Source organism: Thamnophis sirtalis, unplaced genomic scaffold (genome assembly GCF_051295495.1).
Source record: "Thamnophis sirtalis isolate CommonGarterSnake01/CBP01778 unplaced genomic scaffold, rThaSir2_p1.2 scaffold_5, whole genome shotgun sequence".
In the NCBI taxonomy this organism is placed as follows: domain Eukaryota; kingdom Metazoa; phylum Chordata; class Lepidosauria; order Squamata; family Natricidae; genus Thamnophis; species Thamnophis sirtalis.
Genome location: NW_028261385.1, coordinates 138,282,932 through 138,303,317, shown reverse-complemented (window position 1 = coordinate 138,303,317; position 20,386 = coordinate 138,282,932). Strand labels below are relative to the sequence as shown.

Below are 20,386 nucleotides of genomic sequence, written 5' to 3'. Positions count from 1 at the left end.
GAAATGAAGTTTTTTTTAATGAAGATTTAATATGAAAAAGGGGGAAATGAAATGCATAGAGTAATCACAAGGAAATTTAACTTAATAAAATGTAGTTTTTTATTTTGCCTTGCTGCCTCCATGTTCAGAGTGCAACTCCCAGCATGGCATTCAAACACCAATTAATGCACACTGTCCAAAATTCAGTTTAGTCTAGGTTCCTGGTTAAAATTTAATGCAGACAGTCAAGGCTAAAACCAAAGTTAAAAAAAAAACAATGGCATTAAATGCCAGCAGTTGAATCCTGGCATTTAATGCCATCGACTGTCATTTTTCCCAGTTCAGCTTATACCTAATTAAAACAAAGTGGTTATTTTGCACATGCACAGACACCCAACACTGGATTCAAGCAGCAAGTCACAGAGCCTGCTCTTTGACACCGTCATAATGCATATTTTTGTCATTTTGCCCAATGCCTGTGATCATATGGCTAACAGTGAGTTATATTTAGGATTTTAGTTCAGCATCTGGAGGATCACAAGCTACTCACTGCTGAATCAAAATGTATAAAAAATTGAAACAGATGATTAATTTGATGCCTAGTCACTTCATCAACTGGGCTTTTTTAATGCTTATTTGAGACTGTTGTGTCATTTTTCCTTTCAAGATAATTTCAAAATTACATTTTTGCACTTATAGCTTACCAACTGCGAATCGGAATTAAAGTCATTCATTAGCTGTGAGCATTCTTCACTAAGGTCTTCTTCATCAGAGCTATCAAGGAAATCTTGCCTAGCTCTTTTGCGGGATACTGGTGTTGAAAAACGGCCTTCTTTTCTTTTTGCCATAACTAAAAGCAAACATTGAATAAAAGTTATCTCACTTCATGGACAACTGTAAAAAAATGCCATCAGAATGCAGCTAAAATTAATACCATTCATCTCACAAGTTTAAGAACTGGTATATAAATGCTGAATTAAAATTAAAAGTTCCCTGTAATATTTAATTTTGGCTGTATAATTCCCAGTGAGGGAAATATCAGGAATTATTCTGAAACAAGAGAGATACACTTTAATTACATTTAGTTAAACAAAAATGTCATAAATTCAAAGATAAAATAATCTTTAAAACAATCAAAGAACTATGAATTGGTATAGCAATAGCACTTATAGACCGCTTCACAGTGCTTTACAGCCCCCTCTAAGTGGTTTACAGAGTCAGCCTACTTCCCCCAACAATCTGAGTCCTCATTTTACTGTCTTTGGAAAGATGTGGTAGCATCCCCCAAGTGGTGAATTCATTTTTCTCAAGAGAATCATTCCTGAAATCTGGCAGTAAATAATTCAATCTCAGCAGCATAATTTCAAATAATTTTCTTCAGACTTTGGAGGTAAGACCACCAGTATCTAACTCAGATTCTCACCTATAAAATGCATTTAAATACACATAATAACAATTTTAGTAAGGGATTGACTATTTTTATTAAAATAATGGAAATGGGGAGTACTCTGCCTCCAATGTGCCTTTGACTCCTATTCCTGTTAAAATCTTCTAAAATAAAATATAATTTTTTGAAAACAGCCAACTAGTGTCAGCCATACCACTTCTGTTGATATTATTAGGTAACCTGTAGCCCTCCAGGATTTCATAAATCTGTGTTTGGTACCCAGCCCCTCAGAACTGTCTGCAACTTCCATAGTAAAGTTTCATTTTCAATATCTGAAAACTATATATTTTTTTATAATATGAAAATGTCTCACACCAATCATAATTCCATTCTCAATTTATCTAATTTCCTGAATTAAATGGTTTAAAGCAGCTTTATTTCTCAGTCTCTTGGGGTTTGGGATATGATAATTTTTAAAGAGAATTTTGGCTTCCTTTTTTATTTTTCTAGTAAGTTTCTTTTAGTTTCTTTTATAAAGATACAGATTTATCTTTTCGTTGAACATAATCCTTAAAATGGACTATGGGATGATTACTTCTAATAACTAAAGATTGATAGAAAAACCCATTAGAAATTAAGTTTTTTTTCAAGTTGATTTCAACTCCTGTGATTTCACGAGTATTTCTATATAGTTTTCTGGACAAAGATCAAAAGCGAACTGCATATTTTCTCAACTTTCCTGTCTAGTCTTACAGCACTAGTTCTCCTAGTACTCCTTAGTAATTCCCCCCCCCCCAAGTATTAACTCTCCCCAACCCTGATTTAACTTCCAACGTCAATATTTTCAGTTGGGCATGGCCCAGTGGTGAAATTCAATTTTTTTAAATTCAATTTTTTTACTACCAGTTCTGGGGTCATGGCAGGGGAAAGATACTGCAAAATTCCCCTTCCCTCCCCACTCCTGGGGGAAGGATACTGCAAAATCTCCATTCCCTCCCCACTATGGGGCCAGCCAGAGATGGTATTTGCCAGTTCTCCGAACTACTCAAAATTTCTGCTACTGGTTCTCCAGAACATGTCAGAACCTGCTGAATTTCACCCCTGGCATGATCATCTGCTAAGGGTCCTATAAATGCCATTAAATGCTTATATTATTATATTACGGCAGTGTCTAAACACACCGCCCTTATTACAATAAATGAAACTATTGGAAACCTGACATTATACTGCTTTTTTGTCATTTTACTTGGTCCTTTCTAAGTTTAGGCAATTCCCCAGCTCAGAATGTCTCAAAAAGGCATTAGAGGCTTTACCAGGAAGGGCCAAAGTACCTTAATCCTTTTTAGGTTTAGGTTTATTAGATTTATATGGCGCCCTTCTCCCAAGGACTCAGGGCGGCGTACAGCATTAAAAGAAACGCATAATACAAAAGTTTAAAAAAAATTAAACAGAATAACCCAAACAAACCCAGTAAGAATTGACAATAACGTGTTTTTTTTTTAAAAAAATCCGAATTAAAATTAACAATGGCCAATAATTTATTTTGTTTTATTCAGGCCAGGCTGGCTTGCTGGAAAAGCCAAGTTTTTAGGGCGTGATGGAAGGACGGGAGGTCGGGGATTATGTGACGCTCCGGGGGCAGCTCATTCCAGAGGGAAGGCGCTCCCGGAGAGAAGGCTCTCACCCTGGGGGTGGCTAGCCGACACTGTCTGGCCGACGGCACCCTGAGGAAACCAACTCTGTGGGATCGCACTGGACAGTGGGAGGCTACCGGTGGCAGTAGGTGGTCTCGCAGGTATCCTGGGCCTAGGCTGCTTCCTACAATGGCATTCAGGACTAGGTAATTTTCACCCTTTTAATTTTTCTATAAATTAAGGCCCACTGCAAAGCTAAGACCATACCAGACTGTGAGTTCTGCTGAGAATAAAACAGCTGAAAATCTCTCTTTTGCATCCTTTTTTAAGAGGGAAGGCGCTCCCACAGAGAAGGCTCTCCCTCTGGGGGTGGCTAGCCGACACTGTCTGGCCGAAGGCACCCTGAGGAGGCCAGCCCCAATTTTTTTTAAAAAAATGGCTTTAAATCAAATCTTGCTGAGAAAATTTTCTTTGGTAAGGCAAAAAAATGCAAGATGGAAGCATGTTTTCATTCTTTCAAACAAAAACAGACCCAAGTCCCCACCTCCGTCCTACCAGGCGGGCAACCAGCTCCAATCAGGGAGCGCCACTCAACGGCCAATTAAGTTACACCAGAAGCAAAAGCTGGGCTTATTGAAACCAAGTTAGATCTCGGTTTAATACTGGCGTATCGGGAGGCAAACTTTTAAGGGGACTCGTCTCTCTCTCTCTATCCTAGGCGGCAGAAGCAGCCAGCTGGGGGGGGAGCCGCGCTGGGCTGCTCTCCCCAACCCGTGTTTTTTTTCTCCGTCCCCTTCCCTTCCCTCGCCTGAAGCTCTTGCAAAACGGGACTCTGGGCAGGCAACGCCTCTTCTCCCCCCCAATCTTAGGCTGGCTAAGGACGATGGGCAGAGGGCGATCCCGTCTGGAGATCAGCGGCAGGCATGACCTCTTGCCTCGCTCGCCCCACAAGAAGAAGAAAGTAGCAGTTAGCAATAGCAGTTAGACTTATATACCGCTTCATAGGGCTTTCAGCCCTCTCTAAGCGGTTTACAGAGTCAGCATATCACCCCCAACAACAATCCGGGTCCTCATTTCACCCACCTCGGAAGGATGGAAGGCTGAGTCAACCCTGAGCCGGTGAGATTTGAACCGCCGAACTGCAGATAACAGTCAGCTGAAGTGGTTGCAGTACAGCACTTTAACCACTGCGCCACCTCGGCTCTTAGTGCCTTAGTGCCCAGGGAAGGCGGGGGGGGGGAGCAAAAAACGCAACTGGAAATTAAGGACGAAGCTCCGTTCCAGCCCCCGTCTCTTTGCTTTATTCCCGGGTCGTTTTGGATCCAGGCCGCTTCCTCCCCTCTCCTCCCGGGCCAAACTGTTCCCCAGCCCCTTCGACGAAGAGATGTGGGGTTGTCCTCGGAGGGGGACCTCCTAACGCTTAGAAAAGCTTCCTGCGCCCTTACTTGGAACGAGTCTGCCGGAATTACCGTTGGGCAAACGGCCGTGCGCGTGGCCCTCCTCCCGCCTCCTCCCCTCCTCTTCTTCCCAAACCCGGCAACGGTCCTCTCGAAGCCCCCCCGCAGACGGAACGCGCCTGAATCTTGTGGGGGCGACGACTGCCCAGGGACGCATGCGCACTTCCCAAATGCTCCGTCAGTTTCGCGCCTGAATCTTGGGGGGGGGGGCCGACTGCCCAGGGACGCACGCGCAGTCCCCAAATGCCCCGTCAGTTTCGCTTTCTAGCGGCGATTTGCATAAATGGAAGATCGTGCTGCTCTAAACCTGGACATCTGCCATTGGCTGGCAAGGTAGTTACGTAAGGGGCGTCGAATTGCGTTCCACGCCTGGTGATTGGTTGTTTAGACAAAGGCTGGCGGCTCGGTATGAAGTGTCACGCCTCTCAAGAGCGAAAGACGCTACTCTATGGTTTCCGAGTCTTACTTCTATTCCGTATCCCGCTGGGAAACCAGAAATGACGTAATAATGCCACGGAACGTGTTTCCTCCTGTTCGATCAATAGTTCTGCCCCCTCGCCGGAACGTCATGATTCCGCGCAAGCGCAGTTGGGCCCCGTTGAATTTCGAATCTTGGCGCCGCTACTTGGAGAAGCCGCTGCCTTGTCTGTCCGCATTCGGGCAGGTGAACGTCGTGGCGTTGAGAGGTACCGGGAGGAAGATTTGCCCCTTGTTGTTGAGATCGCAAGAGCTTTTTTATTTTTTAATTGAATCTGATTCGGTGCTAGATTACAGCTTCTGTATACATCTCGGAGTTGAGTCCCATTAAATGCCAGAAGACTGGACTGCATGCCTAAAAGCAAATATAAAAATCACAGGAAATCCTTTGGGAGATATATAATCCGCTGCATCTGATATAAAACTTGCCAGGCACGTAGATCATGAGAGAGCAAAAGCTGAATGACGGTTCTCTACAGTGTAATATAAAAATTGCCTTTGGGGCAAAACCCTAAACTAGAAACCTCTCGATATAAGAGGAGGAAGAATTATGTCTCCTAAGGAATTTTAATTTGATTAACAGAGTTGGAAGGAACCTTGTAGATCATCTAGTCCAGTGTTTCTCAACCTTGGCAACTTGAAGATGTCCGGACTTCAACTCCCAGAATTCCCCAGCCAGCGAATGCTGGCTGGGGAATTCTGGGAGTTGAAGTCCGGACATCTTCAAGTTGCCAAGGTTGAGAAACACTGATCTAGTCCAACACCCACCCAAGCAGGAGAACTATCAAAATGGGTCATGCAGAGCAGTAAACATGGCAGTTTTTGTTTATTATACCCATATTAGGTGAAATAATAATAACCAATGCTACTAGGGGTTTCTCTAAAGGTAAACATAGCGCTTTATAATATAGTTTAATGAGGAAACTCAATGCCTCTTTAGGGGCATTTCACTTTTATGCATCTCGCCTAAGGACCTCAAATTTCTAGGCCTGCTTAAAGATTGTGGGTTTTTTTTTATAGGCTAAACAGTAGATTTTATCAGGAGGTTACATTTGGGGGGGAAAACCTTGCAAAGCCATTTGAATGCACTGCATTTTGAAACATCGGTTGCATTAAACTGGAGGCTAAAAGCTTGCTGTTGTCACTATATTTCATAGGGGGTTGCATTGCAAGCATCTCAGAGGGATTGAGTCCTCTTATCTGAGTAGGCTACTGATATCGGATCTAGGACAATTCTCTCATTGGTTTCTTCAGTTGCAGTCCCTAGTACATACCTTCTGATTCAACAGAAACATAGGTGCTCCCCTGGTTAAACAAACACAAGCATGTTATTTGGCTACTCACAGAATGAAAAGATATACCAAAAATAGAATAATGGCATAAAAATAGATCTAGATAAAATCAAAAGCAAGGAGAGTACAAAATTACTGACAAAAAATAAAAAGATGAAACTAATTTTTTTAAGACATGGAGCTGTATGCTCCATTCTCAGACATTTCTGCTTGTCCCATCTCAAAAATAGCATGATTTATAAAGATGCAAATTGGAACACCAAATGAGTGCGTATTAAAGGATCTTCCCTATGAAGAAAAAAACTAAATGACAAGGTTTTTTTTAGCTTAGAAAAAAAGTCATTGAAAATATGATTAAACCAGATTACTGTAGATTACAGTATGTGTTTTGGAGAGTGAAACATTTTTCCCCTTTCCAAATCAGAACGAAGATTTTCAATAACAGGCAAATTACATGCTATGCAAAAATATCTTCTCATTGCAGATTATTTTGCATGTGTGGTTATGGATTTTAACTTAGTTAAAATCTGTTGTGTCAAATTTAAAGTGAAAGACAAATCTATCAGCATTCAATTTGATGTTGAAATAGAACCAGTATCTTTGGGAAAGAGATATCTCTCACTATCTGATGCTTGGGGGACAAGATGAAGTAATTCTGCTTGTGAATTTTTTAGAAGCATTTAGATAATTACTTTTGGAAATAACATATTTGTTTAGATGCATCACTAATCAAGTGGGATTTTTGATATTATGTATTTTAGCATAGAAAGATGACAGGCGTATTAGGGATTGTTAACCTCTAAACATCTTCTTTTTCAGAAATGAGCTCCCCTGTGTTATATAGGTCTTGTTCAAAGAAAAACATAAAATAAGACTGAAGCCTGAAAGTTTCAAATACAGGTGTCCTATTATTTTCACAATGATGTAATAGTTTCTTGAAATTTAGACAAAATAAATCACTATGGCTACCTAGGAAAATGAATTATTCCAGAAGAAGCAAAGCTAAAAGCTTTACAGGGGAGAAAAGGTGTATAGATTTTAATGCCATCTGCGACATAAACAAGATCAGGATGTGAATAGCACAAGGAAGAGAAATTCTGAAGTTGAGAAATTTGTCACTTAAAGAAGAGTTCAGTGTTATTTTATTTTCGATAGTTCCGTTAACTCCTGAGATAAAAGAAACTTTGCACGTAGCTAAAAGTATTAGATTCCTAACTTTTGTGCTTGGTTTTAGAAAAGATTTTAAAACTGAGCTGAATAGTTTCTTCAAAGAAATCATTCTGATTATTACAGTTCAGTTTAAAAAATGCAAGAGGAAAAAGAAAGTTTTGGCATTGCTTCCTACATGAAGCCTTTCATATAATTTCTTCTAAGTTGCAACTGCTGACTTACCAATACAAATTAAGTTTTTGCTAAGAAGAGCATGTACATATCACTAGAATAAGTTTCTCCTCAGTGCCCTCCCCATCACCTCCCCATCCCACCTCAGCCCCAACGTTTTTGGCTATTTCTAATTATTTACATCTCTCTGTCTCCTCTTTTTATCTTAAGCTTGTGAAATTTGTTAGGTTCTTCAAGAGTGATAGGATAAAAGCCACTATAGGTTTTTTGAGGATTTAAATCACTATCTCTCAGTCCTAGTGTTTCATTCCATGTTCATCTGAATATCTTGACTTTTTCTGGTCTTATCAGCCAGTTGCATGTTAGCAATGACTTGAAAAAATAGTGTAAGATTTATTGAAGTCCCATTTTAATCTGGTAAAGTAGAAACCTATACACAGAGCTTGCTTCTGAGTGATTATTCTTAAATTTGTTGTCTATTACAATCTTTACAAACCTGGAACTTACTTTTGAGCAGATGCATGTATTACTGCTGTATAAATTCAGTTTATTCAGTGTGACCCGTCAAAACCGCGCTCGACTAAACCACGCCCGATTAAACCGCGTCGCTGACGTCATCAACAGGTCGACAACAGCCAGCGCGGAGAAAGAAGGGCGCTTTAAATAATGCTTTGAAAGCAAGCCGATTCAACCTAAGGTAAGGGTTAGGTTAAGGGTTAGGATTAGGGTTAGGTTAAGGGTTAGGTTTAGGATTAGGTTTAGGGGGGTTAGGTTTAGGGGTTAATTTTAGGTTTAGGGTTTACAGCGTGCTTCTGTCTCCGCGCTGTTGTCGCCCTGTTGATGACGTCAGCTACGCGGTTTAGTCGACTGCGGTTTTGTGGTGGAACCTAAATTCACTTACTATTCGAGATTATAGCATACATTTGGTGTCGCTTTTGTTAAAAATTACAGAATTTTGCCACTGCCAAATTCTTGGCAATCCCAAAATATGTCTTCAACAGCTATTCTATTAAGCAATTGGAGATAACTCTTATGCATAATTCATTCTGGAGACATTGCATTGATTAACACCATGGGGGTATACAGATGTAAATTATAGACAAGGTTTTCTATGTATGCACAAAAGAAGGGAAAAGATCCATAGGATACGAATCCACTGTTGGATCTCTGACTGATTAAAGTAGGGACGAGTAGGGTGGATTCCAAATATTGGATAATATCATCTCCAATCATATCTCGCTAATGCATATATTGGGTTGAGTTGCTAGAAATATTGAGGGGAAAAAATGTTTTTTTACTCATTACTGGACCAAGTGGATTCTGGTTAATTCTGAAAAGAACTCACATTATTAAGCAAAATGTGCTTAATTATAAGACAACAGTAATGCACTCCATTAATAACATTAGTATGGCTTAACAATGAAAAATCCTGAATAGTTATTGTGAAATTATGTAGTTTGCTGAACCAGGTGAAGGTAGTTTTGTTGTTGATGATGATGAATTTAAATAGACTCTTTGGAATTATAGTCAATCTATTTCTTCCTTGCTACAATGCATCTAATATCATTCAAAAATATTAGGCTATGCTGTGATTCCCATGACTCCAACCAGTGGTTGAAGGCTATACCATATATTTCCTCTTGTAGGTATAATGCTGTACAGGTAGGTGTCCATTAGATGGCACTGCTCCCATTTTGGGTTTTTTTTTAAAAAAAAATTAGGATTGTACAATTCTTTAGATTGACAGAGTGCTAAGGAGCATGTGACACTTGTCTACAACACTTTAAAGCATCTGCTGTGTTTACATTATCCTGAATGCCAAAGCATCTTTTGGATGCTAAATCCCATGTACATTACAGTCCTATAAATTGCATTCCAACTGACTTCTCTAGGGTGAATTGAAGAAGAAACAGTGCATGAATTAATTTGTCTGATATTTGGAAACAATACTGTAACACAGTAAAGAAAAAAAGATGCTACTGAATTAAATTAGGAATAAAATCAGAAAAATTAAGGGAAGGATAAATCATGAAAGCGGGAAAAAAAATTGAAGAAGGGAATAAAGAGCCAGAAATCTGCAGAATAGCAATAGCACTTAGACTTATATACTGCTTCACAGTTCTTTAGAGCCCTCTCTAAGCACTTTACAGACGGAAATATTCCAGATCAGGGAAGTAATCTTTTGTTCCACGTACAAATCCCTTTTGAAAACACTGCACTGCTTCTAAGTAAACCTGCACTGGATTGTTTTAAAAATCAACATTCAGGAGGAGAAAATAATTTAAAGATGACATGCATTTTTATTTATTTGATTTTTATCCCAGCTTTATTACTTTATAAGTAACTCAGCTGGTAAACATGCATAACTCTCTTTCTTCCTCCTTTTTCTCTCTGACAACCACAATCCTGTGGGGTAGGTGGGGTGGGCTGCGGGAGTGACTGGCCCCAAAGTCACGCAGTCAGCTTTCATTTTTAAATTGGGCGGGGGGAATAGATCTCACAGTCTCCTGGTTTCCAGGTCAGTTCCGTAACCACTGGCCCAAAGTAGCCTAGATCAACATTTCCATGCTCTAGATTTTAAAATAATAATGCAGTTGTGTTTTGACCCCCTCCTCCGTCCAGTAACGAATGCCGAGACAAGCTTAAACGGAATGTCCTTTAATAACAAGACTAGAATCTCGGTGGCTGAAAGCCAAGCAAACAAACAGATAAGGACCTTGGCAGCAACTCAGACAAACCTTGGCAGCAATCCAGCCTGCCAAGTTAGTTACGACAGTTCTCATGTGATGGATTGTGGGTGTGGGGACAAGATCATGAACTTTTAACTGGGTGGAATTCTGATGTCATTTCCAGTATTGGGGTTAACACAGATGTGCCTAAGATGTCTGTCTTATTAAATTGGAACAAAAAGGATCGTTTTGCCTTGGACTCTGATTTAATTCTGCATGATATTTGGAACGCTGACAATAGGTTTTCGTTGCGATGCGTATTGGTTTTTCACCCTTTGAAAACAGGCATTATCCGTATGATCCTGCGTGTGCTTTCTCAATTCCAAGTTTCTTATTTTCAGTTTTAGGCTTTTCCACCACTCTTTCGTGGGAGAGGGACAGAATAAAGACACGGACATAAGGAGCAGTCCTATAATGTTATAACAAGCACGTGTCAAATTGGGATGGGTTGGAGGGGGAAATATTGTGGGTTGTTTGGAGAGTTTGTGGTTGGTTTAGCTGCCTTGAATCACTCCAGTGGCATCCATTCATCCACCTTGATCTTTGCAGGCAGTGCCTCTGAATATTTGGAACCATGGGAGTAACTAACCTGTGGCAGATCCTGGAACCTGTCAAGCAGCATGCCCCTCTCTGCAGTCTTAAAGGAAAAACATTAGCTGTTGACTTAAGTCTCTGGGTGTGTGAAGCACAGTCGGTTAAGAAGATGGTGGGAGTAGTCACAAAGCCACACCTTAGGTAGGTACAGTGCCTGCGATAATAAATTACTGATATATAATATGTAAGATGTATTGCTTCTCTTGGGTGCTTTACGAAATATAAGATATAGGGCATAGTATGATCTCAGTCTGGGGAATAATGAATGCATTTCACCGTAAAAGGCCCTGAACAAAATTTCTGAGTGTTCGTGGAAAAGGATTCTGCATCTGCTAATCCCCATTAGTGTAGACTTGAGCCTTTTCTGCAAATGTTGGTAGGATTTGCAATGTGGACTAAATAAAAGCCCTAAACTACCTCATACCATCTTCAAGAATTTGCCAGGCTGGTGTGGTTGACACCTTTACCTTTTAAATTGTTTTCTAATTAAAAGAGTGATTTCGAGGGAGATACCGTGGGAGCCAAGAATCCATGGAGTTTCCTTATAGTGATAGGTTAGGAGAAAACCTCAGTTTGGAACGAGCTCCCCGTGGAGATTCGGACCCTCTCCACCCTTCGGGCCTTCCGGACGGCCGTGAAGACCTGGCTGTCCCAGCAAGCCTGGGGTTGAGTCCCCCCCCCCCACTACTCGAATTTGCTGTGTCTGTTGTGCTTTTAAATTGTTCGTATTGTCTGATTGTTTTGTCTTACTTTTTGTAATTTCCCCTCCCTTGGCTTTTGTTCAGCCGCCCTGAGTCCCTTCGGGGAATAGGGCGGCCTACAAATTGAATAAACTCCAAACTCCAGTATCTTAGGCATGGGAATAAATCAATTGTTTATTGAAATCTAAGATAAGACGTACGCTATTTAACTTCACTCTCTTACTACAGGAATCTTTACTGTCGTGTCTCTTCTTTAACACTAATGGGGATCCATCTGGTGTTTGTCATGGAGGGTGACCTCCCCAGACTGAAAAGCAGCACAGTGCAGAAGAGAATAGAGGCTCGCTTTGGGACGCTGAGAAAGCCTGCGATCGCAAAAAAAGGGAGATCCCGTTTCAAGTCTATTTTGAAAGAGGCAAGCTATCACAGTGGGTTATATTTGCAGGATGCTGAGTACTGGCAGTATCGGATTCATACAGTAGGAGGCATCCATATTTAATATGTTTTATTGAACCAATGCTAATTTTCGCATACTTTGCATTGGCTTGAGAGCAATTTGGTTGCATTAGTTGGACATGTGCTGATCTCCTGCCCGTTTCATCAAGCCTGGAGGCTTATAGTTTCAGTAGGTTTTGAAACCTGAAGTTCTCTGCTTGTCCTTGGTTTTCTTTGGCTGAAATGGTTGCTGATTTTATATTTAATATGTAAGCGGAATATTCAGATTCGTGACCCGTCAAAAGCGCGAACGTCATAAGCGCGCCGACAACACCGCGGCGCTAAAACCGCGATTTCAAAAGCGCGCCGACAGAAGCGCGATTTCATTTAAGGTAAGAGAGTTAGGGTTAGGTTTAGGGTTATGTTACAGCTCGCTTCTGTCGGCACGCTTTAGGGCTAATTAGTCGCTAATTCGTCGCACGGTTTTGTCACCGCGCTTTAGTCAGGCACGCTTTTGTTGTGCGCGCATTTGTGATGGAACCGTTCAGATTACCTCAGCGGGGCTTAGGGGGAGTATATCTTCACATGATTTATTTGTTTGTTTATTTATCAAAGTTATATACCACCTTCTTACTGCCTAAGTCACTCTATGCCTTGTAAGTAGAATACAGGTACTGTGTTTTTCGGAGTATAAGACGCACCAAGGTTTTGAAGAGGCAAATTTTAAAAAAACCTTTTTTCCACTCTGCAAATCTCCCAAAAATGGCCTGTTTTTCGCGAAAACGGACCCATTTTTTTTCCAAGAAAAGGGCACAAATAGCCCTTACGAGGCTTGTAGAGGTTCCTGAGTGGGGGGGGGGGGGGTCATAGAGCCGAGGTGGCGCAGTGGTTAAATGCAGCACTGCAGGCTACTTCAGCTGACTGCAGTTCTGCAGTTCGGCTGTTCAAATCTCACCGGCTCAGGGTTGATTCAGCCTTCCATCCTTCCGAGGTGGGTAAAATGAGGACCCGGATTGTTGTTGGGGGCAATATGCTGACTCTGTAAACCGCTTAGAGAGGGCTGAAAGCCCTATGAAGCGGTATATAAGTCTAACTGCTATTGCTATTAAAAACAAGCAAAAACATGGCCCATTTTTTGTGAAAATCCCTTTTTTAAAAAGGGGGACATTAGGAAGCTGATAGAGTGCTCCTGGGGGCTGGGGGTGCTAATTTCTGCCCTCCCCAGCCCCCAGGAGCTCTCTGAAAGCCTCCTACAAGCTACACATGGCCATTTTGGTGAAGGGGCGGGGTTCAAGGAGGCAAAAAATGCTGTATTCAGTGTATAAGACGCATCCAGATTTTCAGGCTCTTTTTTGAGGAAAAAAGGTGCGTCTTATACTCCGAAAAATATGGTAGTTCTCAACTTACAACAGTTCGCTTAGTGACCGTTAGAAGTTACAATGGCACTGAAAAAAACTGACTTATGACCATTTCTCACACTTAAGACCGTTGCAGCATCCGCATGGTCACATGATTTACATTGGGATGCTTGCCAACGGACTCATATTTATGACGGATACAGTGGTCCGGGGGACATGGCAACCTTCTGACAAGCAAAGTCAATGAGCAACCTTCATTCGCTTAACAACCCGGTTACTAATTTAACAAGTGCAGTGATTCACTTAGCAAATGTGGCGAGAAAAATCGTGGAATGGGGCAAAACTCCCTTAACAAATTTCTCACTTAGCAACATAAAATTGGGCTGAATTGTGGTCATAAGTTGAGGACTAGCCATATAGCCTGTCCCAATTTTAATGCATTTTGCCACTGAAATTTGTCAAGGATCTGTACCAATGTGGTCTTGGCTACCTCAAACATTTTTAGAAAGGAAGAAGAGCAGCCATGAGTTGTTCACCCCATAGTGAATAAAAAATAGTTTTTATTAAACATTTTTACCTTTAAAAACAAAAAAAGAGATGCAAGAAACAAAGAGAAAACAAGACAAACATGACCATATAAAATAGTTATATACGTAGCCTTCTGTATCGGCATTCATGTTTAGCCTTTGTCTTTCACCATTCTACATTGTCTTCCTCTCGGTTTTAACTTCTATAATCATGTAATAACAGTTGTACTAACCATTTGTAATACTATTAGTTGTTCATATCGCCATTATGGTGGTATTTCTCATTTGCTTCCTCCATTGGGATTTTTCCTGTTTCAGTGCCTTGAACTGCTGGAGTGCTTGGGAATCCCATGGATTCAAGCAGCTGGAGAAGCAGAGGCAATGTGCGCTTACCTGAATGCAAATGGCCACGTGGATGGGTGCATCACCAATGACGGAGATATCTTCCTTTATGGCGCTCAAACGGTGTATCGAAATTTTACCATGAACATCAAGGTAATTTACTGGTTTTAGATAGATAGATAGATAGATAGATAGATAGATAGATAGATAGATAGATAGATAGATAGATAGATAGATAGATAGATAGAAGATAGATAGATGATAGATAGATAGATGATGATGATGATAGATAGATAGATAGATAGATAGATAGATGATAGATAGATAGATAGATGATAGATAGATAGATATAGATATATAGATACAGGTGTGTGTGTGCTTTTGTAGATTTTCACAGGTACAGGTATGCTGGTCTTGGCGTATTCGGGTCTTTTCCTGTGTAAGATTGAGAATATCTTGGCAACGTTTCGACGAGGTCCCACTCGCCATCTTCAGGCTGTTGCCTCGAGTGGGACCCCGTTGAAACATTGCCAAGGTACTCTTAATCTTACACGGGAAAAGACCCAAATACGCCAAAACCTACTGTGTGTGTGTGTGTTTTCGTAGATTTTCATGGGTGTAGGTATGCTGGTCTTGTTGTATTCGGGTCTTTTCCTGTGTAAGATATACATACATACATACATACATACATACGTGCGCTACTTTTTTTAAAAGTCTATTTTTCATAATTATTTTTAAAAAGAATAAACGATATTTTGAAAGAGAAAAGCAAGGAAAGGAAAGTAATCAGTAAGTGGGGTGAAAAATACAAAGAAGAATGGAGAGAAGAAAGAAGGAAAAGAAAAAAGGAAAGGAAGATAAAATAAATAGGTATAAACAAGTGGCTTTCAGTCTTCTTAATAGCTGTTCCAAGTACATTTGTATTTTATTCACTCTTAAGATTACAGCATAATTTTTTTTTCTTTCCAGAGTAGATACATTCTAATCAAGCCCACGAATCACAAAATTATTTTTTTTCTTTTTACAGCAAAAAGTCCATAATGGGTTTCCCGTCACTAATAAATGTAGTTATTGGCCTTTCTCTAATCAAATAAGTCTAACTTCCTACTTTGATTTTTTAAAAATAATAATAATAATCTGAATCTCTGATAGCCTTTGTCTCTCTCACTCAGAAAAGTATTTTGATCTCACTCCCCATGCCATCACTGTTTACTCTCTGTGACTATAATATGATATACTTTTGAGAATATGTTTTCAGCTCAGTAGGACTAAACTTCGAATAGATATATTTGCATGCCTTTTCTATGCCATGGGGCAGGAGGATTGTGAAATCCTCAGCTTGTTCATCCTAGATTGTTGGAATTGATCCCAAGAAAACTTTGATGTTCACCTCCTCTTTATAGGCACCATGATGCCTGCAAATCATAATTTGACAAGATACAGTTTTCCTTAGAGCAAGTACCGTATTTCCAAACTTATTCAATAATGTTTGTGGTATTACTAGTAAACACATGAAAATGATGAAGCATTAAGAGGGAGTGTCTCTAACATTCTCTATTCTGCACAGGACCCACATGTTGACTGCTACTTGATAGCTGATATTGAAGAGAAACTAGGCTGCAGCCGAGAATCTCTGATTGGATTAGCAATTCTGCTTGGCTGTGATTATCTTCCTAAGGTAAATTAAAAAATCAAGATAAAGATAGATAGATAGATAGATAGATAGATAGATAGATAGATAGATAGATAGATAGATAGATAGATAGATAGATAGATAGATAATAGATAGATAGATAATAAAGAGATAAATAGACAGACAGATATAAACAGATAGACAGATATAGATAGATAAACGGACATAAAGAGATAGATATAAAGAGATAGATAAATAGATAGATAGATAGATAGATAGATAGATAGATAGATGATAGATAGATAATAAAGAGATAGATAGATAGACAGACAGACATATAAACAGATAGACATACAGATAGATAAACAGACATAAAGAGATAGATAGATAGATAGATAGATAGATAGATAGATAGATAGATAGATAATTAATAACGAGATAGATAGGCAGAGAGACAGATATAAAGAGAGATAAACAGACATAAAGAGATAGACAGATATAAAGAGATGATACATAGATAGATAGATAGATAGATAGATAGATAGATAGATGATAGACAGATAAAGGGATGATAGGATAGATAGATAGATAGATAGATAGATAGATAGATAGATAGATAGATAGATAGATAGATAGATATAGAAATAAATAGAAAGATAGACAGACAGACAGAATATAAAACCTGTTATTGGCATCATTATTTATTTAAAATATTTAGATAGCCACCTAACTTAGGTCATACTCTCAGCAGTTCCCAACCGACAATAAAAACAATCTCAATGAAAGACATAATTAAAACCACAAACCAAAGCCAAAGATCATGAAGGAGAAGAGGTTGTAGAAATATATGTCTATTACATTAAATTTTTTCTCATACAGGTTTCCTGTACAATAGATTTATTTCCCAGCTGCCATGTTTTCTTTTTTCATGCCAAAGGACACTTGCAGCGGGGGGGGGGGGGGAGAGGGGAGGAATGACTGGATCTGCAACCTTCTCCCACCACAAACCAAGAAGCTCAGTTTCTTTGTGGAAGAAATGCGGTTTCATCAAAGCTTCCTGCTGGATTAGGTCTGGGTTTCCTTCAGTGTGAAGAAGGGATCTTTTAATCCTGATCTTCCCGCTCTGCTTTTTCAGATGATAGGAGGAGTTGACAAAAACAGCCTTCCCAGTGCAAGTAGTCCTCATCTTACAACAGTTCATTTAGTGACCATTCAAAGTTACAACGGCACTGAAAGAAGTTGACGTATGACCATTTTTCACAGTTATGACCTTTGAAGCATTTCCGTGATCACGTGATTAAAATTCAGGTGCTTGGCAACTGGCTCATGCTTACGACCGTTGCTGTGTCCCAAAGCTCTGTGGTCCCCTTTTGCAAACTTCTGACAAGCAAAAAGTCAATGGGGAAGCCAGGTTCACTTAACAACTAGGTTACAAAATTTGGAAATGGGTGCAAGAAATTACAGGAGAACAGATAAAATACAAACCCGAAATCTTTCTACTGGGAATAATCAAAGGGAAATATACAAAGAAAATTAAGTACATATTAACACATCTGCTAACTACAGCTAGAATAGCATTTGCCCAATGCTGGAAACAAAATAATACCCCCTCGGACGAATTAGTGATTAAAAAAAAACCATTGGATTGTGCAGAGATGGACAAATTAACACTGAAATTAAAAGATAAAGAAGAGTCGGAATATTATGAAATTTGGAACAATTGGTACAAATGGCTGCAAAGCAAGAATAAAATCAATTAAGCCAAAAAACAATATATATAAATATATATAGAACTGGGTATAAAGGTGTGTAAATATAGAAGCGAAATATTATATACATGTGCAGGTATGATGACATAACAATGCTGATGTAATGACTGTAAGGTGTTGTAGAAGGGAAAAAATAATTTAAAAAATCTGCTAATAACAACTAGGTTACTAACTTGTCAACTGCAGTGATTCACTTAACTGTGGCAGGAAAGGTTGTACGATGGGGCCAAACTCACTTAACAAATGTCTCACTTAACAAGAGAAATTTTGGCCTCCATTCTGGTCATACGTTGAGGACTAACCGTATGTTTTTGTCAAGTTGACGCAGCTGCTTCAGTTACATTTTTTTAAGCCTTACAGTAGCTGCCAGATATTCGTTTCAAAATACCTTTGTCCTCCTTTTACCCTAGGCCAATTTGGTTTAGGTCTCTTAGCAATCCGAGGAGAATGCACCCGTTTCAATGCAACACACTCGTCCACGTAACAGGTTACATAAGATTATTTCTTGCTGTAAACATACTTTGCACATTCTTTTTGAAAAGGCATCTTACCTTGACCCTGTCAAAAGTGTAACTGATGGCGATGCTGGTGGCAATATATCATTTTTATATCAGTGTGCTTTTGTGGGACAGTATTTGCTTTCCCCTTGAATGTCTTGTGTTAATTTTGCGTGTTTGCCCTTTATTCTTTTAAGTTTCTCTAGAGCTGGGACTCCTTGTCTTTCAAGCTGACCTGCTTTACAGAGCTGCTTTTTTTTTTTTTGTGAACATAAAAGCAAGAGGTGGCGCCATTAGAAGATTGTCGGGCTGCAACTTCTGTTCTCCCACAGCATTAGTCATGCTGACTATAAAATATTATTTCAGCAGTTTGTAAAGGAGAGCCACGTGCTGCCTGCGTCTGAGCCATCCTGAGACCATGGAAGGATATGCGTAACAGAAGTACGTTAAATAAATAGGGTGCCACGTATTTGCAAAGCACCCTCCAATATCACCAATATCTTTGCAATACAGTCTCAGCTGCAATTAATATTCTTTGACGTGAAACAACCTAATTTTTTTTTTAGCTAGTCCATGTTTTATTTATTTGGTGATGGAATTTTCTTGTTCATTGCTTCATTTGCCTGCTACTGAATCTTCTAAGGACATCCAGTGTGTTACAACTGATGTGCCCACTGTACAGACCTTCCCCTCCTCTTCCCAGCGGTTCCACCACAAATGCGCGCACAACAAAAGCGCGCCTGACTAAACCGCTGTGTCTAAAGCGCGGTGACAAAACCGTGCGACGAATGAGCGACTAATTAGCCCGAAAGCGCACCGACGGAAGCGCGCTGTAACGTAAACCTAAACCTAACCCTAAACCTAACCCTAAATCTTACCTTAAATGAAATCGCGCTTCTGTCGGCGCGCTGTTGTCGGCGCGCTTTTGAAATCGTGGTTTTAGCGCCGTGGTGTTGTCGGCGCGCTTATGACGTTCGCGCTTTTGACGGGTCACGCTTCCCAGCAGGCACGTAAGTGGCTTCATCCAGATGTGGGAGAAAATGCAAAGAGATTAACATAGGGTGTGTCAATTCTCCGTTGACTTTATCCCTACAAGCTTCCCAGCAGCAAAGATTCTGTTGGGGGGGTGGGAAAGTGGTGAGGAGCGTCAAGAATCGTATCAGTTCCTTCTGGGTTCCCCTATCGACTTGTGACAAACCGTGAGGTAACACTGAAAATGAGGACTACATGGCCATGGGGGGGACGACCCCAAATTTCATTCCCTTGGGAGTACTGGGTCCTGTATGTTACACAGTGTATTTGTGGTATCTTTGTTGACAAAAGTTTTGCGCTGTGATGCAAGCTTTCCCTCAGTCGAGGATTATAAAACATCAAACAGACACGAGGGTTTTATATAGTGTTTAGTAGCATCTATATACTACTGCTTTCAAACGTGGCAACCGTATGGGAAAATCAGCCTGAGCTCCGATCTGTTCCTAGTTGCACAACTGCTGGCCAAATGTGGCAGTGTGGGAAGCTGGGACCTAATGTGTCAGCTTTTAGCATGAGTTAATCCATGGGCTCCCTTTAAAAAAAAAAATGAAATGAATGAAAACTCCCTGTGCCCTCCCCTCCTTTCTCACACAAAATTCTCACGAAGGATTATTCTTCCAGGATTTCTTGTCCCTCTGTCTCTCCACACCTAATATGGTTGCTTCCCCCCCCCCCCACGCCTCTACTGCTTAAAATCACAGATGGTCTTTGCGTTTAAGATCAAAGAAAGGCTTTTGCTTCTCTGCGTAACACTCTGATTACAGTTTGGGGAGCTAGCAGATCACCTTTTTCCTCTGAATGTAGCACTTTTGCTTTCTGATGCATACAAGTGATCTTTCTCTATATAACCTGACTATTCTAGTTCCAGGTATACTTCTACTGGTCTGGTCTGCTGAAGTGGTTTATCTCTGTTTTTATGTCATTTTGAGTCACACTAGTGGATTTCAAAATTTCAGAAAATTTTACTTACTGAAAATGTGTTTATAGTCCATGTGTAAAAGACACACGGTCTGTAATCCAACTTTTTTAAAAGTTAAGAGGTGGCTATTTCTCAGCACGATACAGCTAAGGATAATGTAGCATAAATAGTTTGCAATTCATTTATTGATTTGACTTATAGGGCCAACCATTCGCGAACTGATATTTTACTGTGATTACAGTTAATCCTCGACTTACGACCACAACTGAGCTCAACATTTCTG

General features: G+C 40.1%; 2 protein-coding genes across 5 annotated transcripts in view; one reads left to right on the top strand and one right to left on the bottom strand.

Annotated features, from left to right (window-relative positions):
* The window catches only part of SMC6 (structural maintenance of chromosomes 6), a 37,951-nt gene extending 33,375 nt beyond the window's left edge, over window positions 1-4,576 (bottom strand). For 3 of the 4 annotated variants that reach the window (XM_087716982.1, XM_087716985.1, XM_087716986.1), the window contains exons 1-2: window positions 4,446-4,576; window positions 684-829 (exon numbers count right to left, since the gene is read on the bottom strand). In XM_087716982.1, the coding sequence (XP_087573108.1) occupies window positions 684-827 (144 nt within the window). In that variant the 5' untranslated portion in view covers window positions 828-829; window positions 4,446-4,576. The remainder of the gene's footprint in view (window positions 1-683; window positions 830-4,445) is intronic. The other variant, XM_087716984.1, reaches the window with a different exon arrangement.
* Window positions 4,577-4,911: 335 nt separating this feature from the next.
* Window positions 4,912-20,386, top strand: part of GEN1 (GEN1 structure-specific endonuclease) — a 29,432-nt gene continuing 13,957 nt past the window's right edge. The window contains exons 1-5 of the mRNA XM_087715173.1: window positions 4,912-5,143; window positions 10,846-11,031; window positions 11,820-12,006; window positions 14,230-14,406; window positions 15,821-15,931. Coding sequence (XP_087571299.1) covers window positions 10,871-11,031; window positions 11,820-12,006; window positions 14,230-14,406; window positions 15,821-15,931 — 636 coding nt within the window. The 5' untranslated portion in view covers window positions 4,912-5,143; window positions 10,846-10,870. The remainder of the gene's footprint in view (window positions 5,144-10,845; window positions 11,032-11,819; window positions 12,007-14,229; window positions 14,407-15,820; window positions 15,932-20,386) is intronic.